This window comes from Octodon degus, unplaced genomic scaffold (genome assembly GCF_000260255.1).
Source record: "Octodon degus isolate 3935 unplaced genomic scaffold, OctDeg1.0 scaffold00052, whole genome shotgun sequence".
Taxonomy (NCBI): domain Eukaryota; kingdom Metazoa; phylum Chordata; class Mammalia; order Rodentia; family Octodontidae; genus Octodon; species Octodon degus.
The window spans coordinates 8,486,240-8,499,825 of NW_004524628.1; the positions used below are offsets into that span (position 1 = coordinate 8,486,240).

The following is a 13,586-nucleotide window of genomic DNA, read 5'->3' on the forward strand; positions in this document are numbered from 1 at the left end:
GGGGGGGACGGGGACGCGCCGCCGGCCGGGAGCTGCGCTCCGCTCTTTCACCTCTGCGCCCCTCACCTCCTCCCCTGCTGGACTTCTGCACAGACTTCGCAGAGGTGCATTCGGGCAGACCTAGCTTCTAACTCAATGCTCTCTGTGTGTCACTTATAATAATCAATTACCTCTTGGGAAGGAAGGCGGTAGCAGCGCAGGATCATATTCTAGTTTTGCAGACTTTTCGAACGTTAAGCCCTTAGACCTTTATGGCATCTCCTACGTTCTTGGAAGTAAAAGCGAAGAGTCTCTCCATCGGTTGCCCCCCCCGCATCTCCGCAGCTGGTCACGGCCAGCCTCGCTGCCCTTCCCCACGGTCACACAGCTCCTGCTTGATCTGACCTTGCTGGAGCTCTGCGTGAGGAGGCTGCTGTCTCATCCCCGCCACTCATGGTGGCTGTCCTAAAAAGGTGCAGCAATGGGTTCAGCGAGCCTGACCTTAGACGCTTTGAGAAGAGGTGACCCTTCACTCCTGCTGTGCAGATCCTGCCTGCCAAGTCTCCTCAGTACACCTAATATCTGTTTGTTAAATTCCGTGGTGTTTTTCAAGGAGATCTGCTTGGCATTTTTTGTCTTGATTTTCCTCCCTGGCGTTTTTACTGATCTGCATCTCAGTGAGTGACCCTGCCCTCCGCACAGCTGCCAATATGGCCATCACTTTCCTCAGCTCATAAGCCCCTCTGGCTCCTGGGGGTGCTCAGAACCAACCCAAGGCCCTGGTCCCAGGCCGCAGCTCTGTGCGTTCCAGTGCATTCTTTGTCCTGTTCTACTTTTCCACCACGACTCCTCCATTCAGTGACCTCCAGCACAAGCGGCTCCCTCCTGTTAATGAGCTCCCAAATCAGGGCTTCTGTCCTGGTTCTTTTGTTTCCTGTTCTGGAAAGTTCTTTCCACCATGTTTCACTCCTTCATGTGTTCAGAGCTTTGCCCAGGTGTCATCCATCAAAGAGCTTTCCCCTGTCCACGATGGGATAAACACCAACCCAAAGGGCCCCCTCCTCTCTGCCTTCCTGTGCTCGCTCGCCACCACCCGCTCCTGTGCTTATTGGCTGATGAATTTAATTTGTTTTCCACCACTACCCGCCATCTTCTGGGCAGAACCTCGGTGTAATTCTCTGCCACAGCCTCCGTGCCTGGTGCAGTACCCAGTATGGGGCAGGACCTCAATAAACAATATGAAATGAAACAAACGATTGCATGAAGTTGACTGTTTTCATCCCTCCAGCTTCCCCCTATCATCTATGATGCCTGCTGAGTGAAGCTTTTTGGGTTTTCGAATCGGATAACACCACTTTCAAACACCATAGTTGCTTCTCTGTTACCTGTGCTCGTAGGTGACATGCCAATAGTCACGTCTGGGCAGCAGGCCCTCCTTGTGCTCGGTGGCTCTTCCCTTAGAGCCTGAACTGTTCTTACATGTCTTAGCCGCTTGCCCTTTCCTTGGCAGCCTTGATCTCCTTGTTTCTGAATTCCAGCCTCTCATCTCTGATCTCCCAGAAGGACATTCTCCCTGTTACTCCGCATGTGGAGACGAGGAGGTGCTGAGGCTGCTTCTCTCGCTCCTGCTGATGGTGCAGAGCCTGGTCCCCGACAACTGGCTTTCAGGGCCTGTGCAGTCTAGTTGTCCTTCTGCCTTCTCAACTCTGAGCTCCAAGCTGGGCACACGGACCCTTGCATCCGGCACCCAGCCTTTCTTTGGCTGTTCCCCTGCGCTTCCTTCCCTTGTAAGAGAAGAGTCCCAAGAACGGCTGCTTCCCCTTCTCTAGCAGTTACTGCATCTCCCCCTTGCTGCCTTAGCATCCCACCCTGTTTCATAGTCACCTGTGGCCCCATCCTGTCTCCTGCACTCAGTGCAGAGGCCCTGTTTGCAGGGCCCATTCCTGATCCACCTCGGACTCCCAGGCCTTCATCCAAGCAAGGCACTTGATCAGCATCCGGTGAGGGGCTGGCCCTGCAGCTTTTGCAGCTCCACTGCCACAGATCATGGTGGGATCCCCAGGTTTTCTTTTACTTTGTAAATGACCGTCCCATTCTGAAAAGTTGGATACTACCCACATTCTGCCTTGGAATTATGCGACAATTTTTAGTGTTTCACTTATATTTTGAATTATTTTGTTGTTACAAGTCCTTTGTGAACCAGTAAGCGGGACACTTAAAAAAATCTCTACATTCAGAGCTTGATTATTTTTGGTGCTATAATTGTTAAATGTAGCTTTTAGACCCAGCAAATGATTAAATGTTGAGATAATTTTTTTTTTTTTCTGGCAGTACCAGGGATTGAACTTGGGACCTTGTGCTTGCTAGGCAGATGCTTATACTGCTGAGCTGTACCCCCAGCCCTGTGAAGACAAATGCACACTCACATGGTGATGCTTTGGCAGATGTCAGTTAGTTCTGTTCTATGTAGTGAACACTACACTGTATTCATTGCTTGTTTCTTAGGTGTCTTGATTACTTACTCAGTGTTATTCTGTTATTCAGTGCTTTGTCTACTTGAGTTTTGCAGGGTGACAGCGAAGTACTGGCTTCTCAGAGCGTTCACACGCGTCTCTTTGCTGCCTGTCGCTGACTGCTGTTCTGCTTTCTAACCTATCTATTTGGTTGCTGTGTTCATTGAGATACACTATAAAAAATAAAGCATTTTTTAGGTCTGGTTGAACCTGTCTCTTCTTCATAATAAATAAAAATAAGTTTAGCATATTCTGTGACTATTCCCCTGACATTTTCTTTCTTTCTTTCTCTTTTTTTCTTTTTGAGACAGAGTCTCACGATGCCATTTGAACTGGTCTTGAGCTCATGTTGTAGCCCAGCTTGGTCTCAAACTCGCAATGATCCTCCTGCCTCAGCCACCCAAATGCTGAGATTGCAGGGGTGCTCCACCATGCCCCACATTCCTCTGCCTTTTTCCCAGCCCAAGAGGCCCAATTTACTTCCCACTATGCCTGACTTTGAATACAGGTTCTTTGAGCGAGCCAGCTGGGTAGCTCCGGTCACTGCATGGTGCTTGCTTGGTCCCTGTAGGTACCTGCCCTGTACTTAACCTGAACTTGGCAAATGTTTGTTGATCCAATCGATATCAATATTTTTTCTTCAAGCCCCTTTAAAATGTAGAACAAAGTAAATAAAATAGAATCTAGAACATGGACTCCCACTTGTGTGTTTGTCCCCTGGGGGGTGGTGCAGCAGTCCTGAGGCACCCTCCTCCGACTCCTTTCTTCTCCCCTTTTGTGTCCACCATGACTATGAGGTTTTTGTTTGGAGGTTTTGTCATTGGAGTTCAAACTTGGTTTGCATTTTTGGTGGTGGCAGTTTCTGATTGCGACTTTTACATTGTTGCCCTTCTGTGGGTCCTGCTATCTGCTGTGCTCTCCTCCTGCCCCAGAATTTGACAAATAGGTCATGGCCAAGGGAGTGAAAAGATGCACTGAGTTCATCGCATGGTGCTTAGTTCCACGAAGCTCTTCAGCTTGAAGACTTAGTTACTCTGAACATTACACAGACAGAATTGAAACAGAGTCACCCTGAGAGAGGAAAATCTTCATTGTCTATCTCTCGTAGTCCTGTTAGCATCCCCACGCAGTTTCTATTGCAATTATAAAGTGATAGTAAGTCCTGAAAGCACTGACTCTGATAGGCTTTTATGCACCAGTAATAAAAACTGAATGACAGAAGGCGCCATGCCCCGAACATGATAAACAGAAATTCGCACGAAATACAAAGAAGGGAATAACCGGAAGTGGATCCCACGCTATCTCAGGACCCAGATGCACCCAGGGTTGGCACCCTGTGGCCTGGGGGCTTTGTGTGCCTTCCACATTTCCAAACCATCCAATCTGAAGAATAGTTTGTGACATATGAAATCTCATGACATTCTAGTTTCTGTGTTCTGAATCACAGCCACACTCATTGGTTCTGTTGCTGTCTGTGGCTGCTTGGGAACAGGATAGTGGCAGTGTCATCTGAAGGCAAGGGCAAGCTGGCCACTGCGATAGCTGGCCCTCCTCAGACCTTCTCACACTGCATCCGGGCTACCCAGGAGTCTGTACCCATCGTAGTGGGTGTTCAGCCTGGTGAAGACCATCAAAAAGTTCATTAGACTTTTCCCCCAATAATTTTCTTCCCTCAGTTGTACACTCTGTCTGTCCATGTTCATTTGCCCTGCAAGAAATACTTGGAGGAGCCCGCAAGCTCATGCATGCTGTGGTCAGCAACGTGCTTGCTTTATGCTGTGAATGTGGGTGTTAAGAAGCCTGTTTGTTTGTCTCTTTTCCCTCATCACCTTGCTGATGAGAATTATTCCATCCAGCAGCTTGGAGGAGTGTGGATGCTCACTCTGGAGGCCTGGTTCTCGGGCAGGGTCACCGCGTGAACCAGCCACTCTGCCTCTGTTTGCCAGAGAGTGCAGAACAGGGCACAGCCTTTGCTTAATCTGTTCTTGCCAAGGAGCAGTGGGAAGGATCTGTGACAGATGTCTTAGTTCAGGAAAGGTGTGAGGTGGCACACATCTGTAATCTCAGCACGGTGGGAGGTTGAGGCAGATAGGTTGAAAATTCAAGCCCGACTGACCTATGTAATTTAGTGATTTTGAGAGACCCTGTCTAAAAGTAAAAATGTAAAAGGGTTGAGTATGTAGCTCAATGCAAACACTCTGGGATCAAAGGCCAGTACAGGAGGAAGAGAGAGAGAGAGAGAGAGAGAGAGAGAGAGAGAGATACATACACACAGAGAAAGAGACAGAGCGTACATCCCTCTGATGAATTTTGAAAGATTTCAGTCTTCATAGAAGGGGAATATATTTCTATATAAAGATGCATGATGTCATGAACTAATGTACTGGGCCCTGGAGGTTCTCTCTGAGGCTCCTCCCCACTGTGGCTCCTCCTCCATCCCCTCCTGTGCCCTCTGTCCCAGTGGCCTCCTCTGGGTGCCACCTGTGTTGCACCTGCTCTCCTGTTTGCCACTGGCACCCAGCCAGACTTGGGCACACATAGGCAGGGGAGGCAGGCTGTGGCCCTCGGGAGCACGTAGGCGGGGGTGGCAGGCTGTGGCCCTCAGGTGCACATAGGTGGGGGTGGCAGACTGTGGCCCTCAGGTGCACATAGGTGGGGGTGGCAGGCTGTGGCCCTCGAGTGCACGTAGGCGGGGTGGAAGGCTGTGGCCTTCGGGTGCACGTAGGCGGGGGTGGCAGACTGTGGCCCTCAGGTGCACGTAGGTGGGGGTGGCAGGCTGTGGCCTGCACTCTCTGTCTCCTCCAGGCATGGTTTCCCCCACCATCCACTCTTAGGAGTAAGAGCGTCCTTGCCACATGGGGTGGGGGCAGCATCCTTGGGAGAGCATTCGGTCCCCATGCTGGGGCCGATCAGAGGAGAGAACAAGGCAAGAAGGGCAGGCAGGAGCATCCATCAAGGCCTCCTCCTCTTCTGGTTTCCTCCTGCCCAGCCTGTCTCGCTGCTTCTGCGCATTTTTCTTTCTTTCTTTCTTTCTTTCTTTCTTTCTTTCTTTCTTTCTTTCTGTATTTTAGGGAAGGGTCTGCAGAGTGTTCAGGGTCTCACTACTAGATCAGTCTTGTAGTGATTCTCTTTTATTTATTTATTTATTTATTTATATTTTCAAAATAATTTTATTGAGAAACAAATAGCAATGAGACAGTTTCAAAGCCTATTAGCAGGACAGCTTCAATAATTAATACATTGCATATTGTTGTCTTCATAGTGATTATTCATAGTACAAGATGCAGACATGATATCCTGTTCAAATACTATTAGTACAAATCTTTCTTCTCATTGAATTAAGAGAAAGTAGCTGTATATCTATCCTAACTATACTGTATATACAGATACAAAATGGTCCTTCCTTTGTGTCCCCTTTTTTGTTTAGTTTTGTCAGAGATGGGTATTCCATTGCCATTTAAATATTGTAGGTGCGTGAATTCAGCAAAATAATCCAGTATAGCCCACTAGTCCTGTTTACAGCCTCCCAAGAGTTGGGATTACAGGCACGCGCCTCGGGAGCGGGACAGGCATGACAGGCCCAGGGTTCAAACTCCTGGCCTCTGCGTCCGCTTGCAGGAGCTTTAATCTACTAATCTACTTGGCCAGCTGCCTCTGTGGGTTTCTTCAGACTGTTGGCCCTTGCTTTTGCTACTGAAGAGGCACAGGAAACTGTTCTTGGAGGCACTTGAGACGCTGCAGGCACCGCCGTCGATGCAGCACCCTGAGCGACTGTCCTGGCGATCATCCCAAATAGCCACCTGGATGGTGCCCTGTCCCCAGCCCTTCCTTGCTTCCCTGATGCATTCCCAAGGTCTGGTCATGCTGGAAATCTGTCCACTGTCACAGGCGGAGAGCGGAGGGTGGGCTCAGAAGAGTCCCCTGCCCAGAGACCTCACAGCTGGGAGTGTGTTCCCGAAAGGAGGGGACTACGCTTGGATCCTGGGAGCCCGGCAGGCTGCGGTGAGGAGCCCGCATCGCTGGCTGGAACAGAGTGGGTAGAGCGGAGGGCGGGGGCAGAGCCGCGTCTGCAGAGGGTATTTTTCTTGTCTGCGGGGGAGGGCAAGGGTGGTGGAGGTCCTGGGCAAGCAATAGCCCCGGCCTCACTGCTGCAGCTGGAGGTGTGAATCCTACAGCCCCCAGCCCCAGAGAGACCACACGCTACCCCTCGTGCAGAGGGTGTGTCTTCTCATGTGGAAATGAATTATTAAATCCCTCAAAGTATTATGACACACTGCTCAAGTGAAGAAAGTGTTCAGTGCGGGGGCTTCAGTCCCCCTTGCGACAAGGATTTGTTTCTGAAATGTCTGCCAGAGGATTCCTACGACTGCTTCTATCTCTGCAGTATTACTGCCCTACAATTCGGACATGCGTCTGCCTTCACCCTCTTTTCCTCTAAGGCGGAACAGCTTTGCTTGGGTAACTTCCACAGGAGAGGCATTTATTTTCTCATAGTTTGAGATGCTGGGAGTCCAAGGTCAAGGATATTTGGTATCCAGTGAGGATTTTCTTGCTGGATCCACAAAAGGTAGAAGGGACAAGGGCTGGTGCCAGCAGAAGAGTCTCAGTCTGTCTGTCCACCCGTCCATCCGTCTGTCCGTCTGTCTCATGGTAGGGGCTTGATCCAGGACCTCTGCCCTGAGCTACCCCTCCACCTCTTCTGGAAATTCCCCATTTCGAGTCAGGCTTTCATGCCCGGTTGCGGGCTTCTCTTAAAGGCCGATCATCCCATTGCTTCTTCAGCCTGCGTAGATGCTGTCTCTTCCTTGTCCGGGTCCTCCCCGCTCATGGCTGGGGCCTGGGCCCTCTTTGTCCTGTGTCACAGACATCACAGATGTATGGTCCATCCCCAGATGGGGCCCTTGGAGACTGGAGAGTGCGGTGAACTCCCACCTGCTGCCTGAGGCCTCCCAGTGAGTTGACAGGGCAGCCCTGGGAGGGTCCCATATCTGCAAAAGCACACATGCTCCGTGTTCCAAAAGAGCAGGTCTGAAACTAGAAATAAACACACGACACGCTTTTAGGAGTGCTGGGGCGCTGCATGTCTCTGAACCTTGTTGTCACTTAAATTTTTAAAAAGGATGAAAACAACTCCCTTGCAAGTTCCTTGGGGCTTTTGTAAGGATGAAATGAAATGTTACATCTGAAAATAGCTTGGAAATGTTCAGTTACTTCAAATATAAAGCTACATTGTTTTATCCCATTTCCGTGGGGGCCAATATTTAGGACAGAGTTAATGAAGGTACAGAAAATAAAATCTGTGTGGTGAGACACCTGTAGCTACAGCTCTTCAGTGGGACCTGAAGTCCAATTCCTGCCTGGTCCTCACTGGGTGGGCGTACTCAAGCAAATAAGAATATTTTAAGGAGGCCACCTGAGATTTGAGATGGGAACCCTAGATCTGCTCGAGGGAGTCTGGGTCTCTTCTGTGCAATTCTTGTGTAATCTGAGCCCCACGTCTCCATTGCGTCTCTCACAGGCTTCCACCTCTACCACAAGTTGCCGACCATCGTTCCTGAGAGCTGCCTGCTCATCATGGTCGGACTCCTGCTGGGTGGGATTATCTTCGGCGTGGACGAGAAATCTCCACCAGCCATGAAAACCGACGTCTTCTTCCTGTACCTCCTGCCCCCCATCGTGCTGGATGCCGGCTACTTCATGCCCACTCGCCCGTTCTTTGAGAACATTGGCACCATTTTCTGGTACGCTGTGGTGGGGACGCTCTGGAATTCCATCGGCATCGGGGTGTCCTTGTTCGGCATCTGCCAGATCGAAGCCTTCGGCCTGCGAGACATCACCCTGCTGCAGAACCTGCTCTTCGGCAGCCTCATCTCCGCTGTGGACCCTGTGGCTGTGCTGGCTGTCTTCGAGAACATTCACGTCAATGAGCAGCTCTACATCCTGGTCTTTGGAGAGTCCTTGCTAAATGACGCGGTCACAGTGGTGAGTGACACGGCCTCCGTGTGCCCATGTGACACCCAGGGCTACCCACCCAGCCACCCTTGTCTTCACAGGGTCTGTCTGAGGACAGAGACAGAACATTCCAGCAAAGCCCTCAGGACAGCCCCTGCTAGGTCCCTTTGCCTGTGCTCGTGACCCCCACTCCACACACTGGCTTTTCCACAGCTGCCTCCTCCACAGAGAAACTCCAGCCTAGAGAAACATTCTTTCCATTTCCTGGTTCAAGGGAAAGACAGCAGAAGGGACCTAGATGCAGAAACCGCCAGCCTGGAAGGGCAGGAAGACTCCAGGGTCCACGAGCTCGCTAACAAACCCCTCTGAGCCTGGTCTTCGGGGGCTTTCTGGACATGTCTCTACAGAGGCACAACTGAGCAGGCCATTGGCCCCTGGCGACTAACTTGGCCTTCACTCCTTGTCTCCTCCCCGGAGCCTGGGTCTTAAGGTCCCACCCCTGAGCCCTGCCATGGTCTTTCCAGTGACCGCCTCCTCCCTAAAGCTACACTGGGCTGCCACTTCCGAGATTCCAAGGGTCCCCCAAGTTGTATTCTGGGGGGCAGAGGGCAGCTCACTGGTCTACCTCACCACATCATGGTTCTTCACCTGCTCAAATGCTCTGCAGCTTCTGTCTTGAAGTTCTTCATGCATTTTTTAAAATTAACTGCTTATCTTTATTTCTTTTCATAAAGCTTTATTTATTGATTGATTTGGGACAGGATCTCAATATGCAGCTCAGACTTGTAGTGATCCTCTCCCCAGTGCTGGGATTACAGGCATGTGCCACCACACCTGGCTTCTGTGGCCTGCACAGCACAAGGCTGCCACAGCATGCAGTACTGGGGATTGAACTCACATCCTTGAACTTGCCAGGCAGGCGCTTAGATCGTTGAGCTATCCTCCCTGCCCACCGCTGAGCTATCTTCCCTGCCCACCTTTATTTCTTAACACATCTGGCCCCTCATTTCTGTTTTGCCCTGGGCCCAGGAAGGTTCTCAGTTGGTCCCTTCAAACCTGGCTCTGATTATGCAGGCAGAGCTGGATCTTGAGATGGTCTCCGCAGTTTCAAAAGCTGCGGCCTTTGGGAATGATGTAGAAGACTTCAGAGTCCAGAGATCTGTGTCAAGTAATGCTGCTAATACACAAGGAATGAGTAAAGACATAGGGTATAAATTTTAAAAAATAATTTATTTCAGTAAAGGACACATTGCCAAGAACAATGGGATATCTTTGGCAAAACCAGGAGAATAAGTTTAGTATTTTGGGATGGGAGAGGCAAGCAGCAATGTCCCTTTACTGAATCGTTTTTGAAAAAGTTTGAATGCCCGTGGTGTTCCGTGACCATGCCTCCTAACGGCACGCCCTGACCTGGGCAGTGCTCATAACTGCCAAGTGCCCGTCCCATCCGTGGGGTGGCTTGTTAGTAAGCTGGTGATCTCAGAGACATTTCTTTTTGTCATGTATTCCTTTTGTGTTCCAACTCAGTTTACACGTTCCTGGGCCTCATCAGTTTCCCATAGGTGGCTGTTTATTTAGCAAGCACAGATGATTGTTAATTCCCTTTTAATTGACACATAATTAGAGTCCGAGGCTATTAGGATTTTAATGTTGGGAGAATCTACCTCCACCCTTGCGGAGGTGGAGGGGAGGGCCGAGCAGGTGTCTGATCACCCCCAGACCTGTGATGGTGCTCCGTGCCCTGGCCGGGACACTTGGGGTCCTGGGTGGAGGAGCCAGTCCCTGATGCTGCTCAGTGACAGCCCCAAGCCGCTCGTTGTGGGTCTCCCTTGGCTCAGCTCCTGAGGACAGCCTGTGAAGTGAGTGCTCTTCCCACTCTGCAGATAAGAAAATTGGGGCAGGAAAACTTTCAGGAAGTGCTTGAGTTGCTTAATTTTTAATGCCTCCCATTAGCTCCAGCATTTCTGTTATTTCTGGCTCAGTTAAGAGTTCAATAGAAACTCACACTATTCTGCTAGCTATGATCTACAGTAAAAGCAGACGTTTAAAAAAATTATTACCTAAAAAGAATACAAAACAGTAAAAGAAAAAAATTAGCATTGATGCAGAACAATAAGAATTCAATAATAGTTGCTGTATTACATGTCTTTAAATTAGTTGTTCAAATTACCAGATGTAAGAATGTAAAATTGGTTTTAAAAAATCATAAGCTGAGGCAGGAGAACTGGTGCAAGTTCAAGACCAGCCTGAGCTACAAAGTGAGCTCAGGGTAGGCTGGGGCTGCCTAGCGAGACCCTGTCTCTAAAAAGAAAGTTATAAGAAATTCAACAAGACAAGAAAAAAAAAATTAAGCATCAACTGCCCGCTTCCGTAGACCAGCAGAAATCAGCAATAGCATTATCCGAGCCATCCTACATACACATAATGGATGTCCATTAACTTCTTGGGGACATTGTTATGCACAAAATAATTTATTGGTCATAATATATTGATCATAACTTGCAAAACATCCAGAAAGATGTATTTTAAGACAGCCGGGTTAACTCCCTCAACTAACTGAACCCACTTCATATTTTCTATTATTTACTGACAGTGATTAGCCATTAACCTTCAGTATTAAATTTTAACTGCTTTAATGGCAAAGACATTTTCCAACTCCTTCTAACTTCCTCAGCCATCAAGTTTTCCATTGTGATTTATGTCTGATATGCAAATTTTACCCTTGTGGAAGGAGACTGTGGATGTCTGGGTGTGGAATTCTGAGGCTGAACCTATTTAGTGTAAAAGGGGCTTCACACAGCAATAAGATCACTTCCCTGTGCTCCTTCCAGGGGAGCTGGGGAGAGTCAGTCTCACGCGGAATGGTGCATCACGTGCTGCAGGCCTGCCTCTTAGACATTCCCCTTCGGAAGGACCAGTGGCCATTCTTTGGGTTTGTCTAGAGTCAGACTTGAGAGAAGGAGTTGGCCGAGCTGTTGAGGTGTGAAGGAGCCTGGTGGCCCAGAGGTGTGTCCTGGGGGTGCTTGCCATCCACTGTGGCTTGATAGGTAGAGAAGGGGGCTGTCTGAGGCAGGCAGGGTGAGCAGAGCTCCTTGTCCCAGTGCAGCGGGGAAGGGGGGGAAGGGCAGAGGAAGGGCACAACGGCACTCTCGTCCGCGGCCAGCCGGTGCTGAGTCCTGACAGCTGCAAATGGTTCACCGCAGGCCTCCTCTGTAAATTGCACACTCAGGGTAGAAGGCTGCTGTACCCTTAAAACCCAGACTCACGGGTACTGGTGTAAGCAGGCATCTGCCTCCCTAGTTCCAAGGCAGTGCTACCTGACTGCATCAGCTGAGCGCTGCGATGAGCTGAATATGTTAGAAATACAGCAATGTATAAAAAATGACAATTCTGCCTTCTAGTCAGATGCCCTTAGAAAACAGGGGCAGAGACGTTTTGTGGAAGGTCCTTTGGCTTTGTCATTAAGTCTTATCCTTAGGAGAGGTCTAAGACACCACGGAATAGGAAAAAGCTTTACACATGTGTGTCATGATGCCTTCAGCTGCAATGGGGTGTATAGAAGGGTCCAGGTGAGTGGAGAGGGGTAGGTGTTGGAAGAGTTGGCAGGAGCAAGGAACGCTGCAGAAGGGTGCAAGGGGAAAAATGTAGCATAAAATCACCTAAAGCAAAAGAAATTGATAATTTGCAGATTGCAGATCAAATGACCTGAAGAACTTATGCTAACATGGCCATTTCCAGTGTCATTTCTAGGATGTGCTAATGCAGGAATCAGGATTCTAGTCCATTTTCCAACAAGACGTGAGGTTTCTTCGAGTCTCTCTGGTTGTCTGCCCATAGCTAGGCTAGGGGCGGGGGAGCTGGTCCTGGGGACAGAAGCTCAGAGGGGCCGCTGGGGTGTTCCAGTTTGAGGAGGTGGAGCTAAGTGGTGACCATCTGGAGTTTGGCTTTGATTTCGCAACAGAGATGCAGACCTAAAATGCACTGGGCAAATCTGATCAGGCTCTATGAGTTGTGTGAGAAAGAGTGATGGGGACGTGGCTGCTGTTTTCAGAGCTGAGCTGTTCTCCCGAGACACAGGATGTACACGTTGTTGCATTTTTGCTGCCCATGACCTCACTGAGTTAGTGCACATTTTAAATCAAAATCGCAAATACACAATTTCTTCTAATTTTATATATATTTGATACGTATATTTGAAATAATTATAACAAAGAGACCATTGGCCATGTGGTGGATTAAAGGCCCTCATTTGTCAGATTAGGCCCTAGGGAATTGGGTAGGTAGATGGCTGGAATTGTGATCCCCCAAGTATGTAAGTACGCAGCTGAGGTCCTCTATCGCAGAGTCCATAGGGACTCATTTTTGTTCATATACAACATATATATCTACATATAAGGTGGGTGCATACATTAGCTCTTTGCCACATAGATTCCCTAGAATAAAACAAGAATTTCACTGGAATGTGCTGCCTGGGGCTTATGGACAGGGGTAACCTGGAGATTCTACCTCGGACTCAACCCTTGGGATCAGGCTCAGCAGAGAAGGTGGTGGAGCTTGTGGAGGGCTTTCGGATGGTCATGGCAGTGTCCCACCTGAGCACATCCTCTGCCAAAGTACGGGCTCTTGGACAGTAGGCCTGAGCAGCCTGGTTTTGTGCCCAGTGTGCCAAAGGCACTGGACCCACCCCGCAGCTCTGATCTGATATTTAAAATAGAATGGCCTCTTGACAGTGTGGGTGCATTGACTCACCAGCAGCATGGCTTTGGAAGGACTGTGAGCTTGTGACCCTCTGCAATGCCACTTCTGTGGCTCAGGGCCTCCCGTTTTCCTTGGAGACCAGGACAGCCTGGGAGATAGATGGGCAGGGCTGGGAGAGGCGGAGGCCTCACTGGGCTCTGTGCAGAAGGAGGAAGAAGTGTGGTCCTCACTCTGCAGGTAACACCACCCACACGAGATGCCCGCTCGCACAGTCCTGATTGGTGTTGGGGCCAATCTGTGAGCTGCAGGGGGTGAGAGGAGAGGGGTTGGTGACAAGCAGAGGAGGGACCTGGGAACCATGACTTCACCGCCCCCTTCCAAGAAGGCAGGTGATTCCCCTGTATTTGGGGGCCAGGTTTCTGAAGTGACGGGAAGAAGCCCTCA

The 13,586-nt window shown here is 49.6% G+C and overlaps 1 protein-coding gene across 1 annotated transcript in view; it reads left to right on the plus strand.

The window, feature by feature from the left end:
* Positions 1–13,586, plus strand: part of Slc9a2 (solute carrier family 9 member A2) — a 90,001-nt gene that overhangs the window by 22,602 nt on the left and 53,813 nt on the right. Inside the window, exon 2 of the mRNA XM_023717351.1 lies at positions 8,011–8,474. Within this exon, the coding sequence (XP_023573119.1) occupies positions 8,067–8,474 (408 nt within the window). The 5' untranslated portion in view covers positions 8,011–8,066. The remainder of the gene's footprint in view (positions 1–8,010; positions 8,475–13,586) is intronic.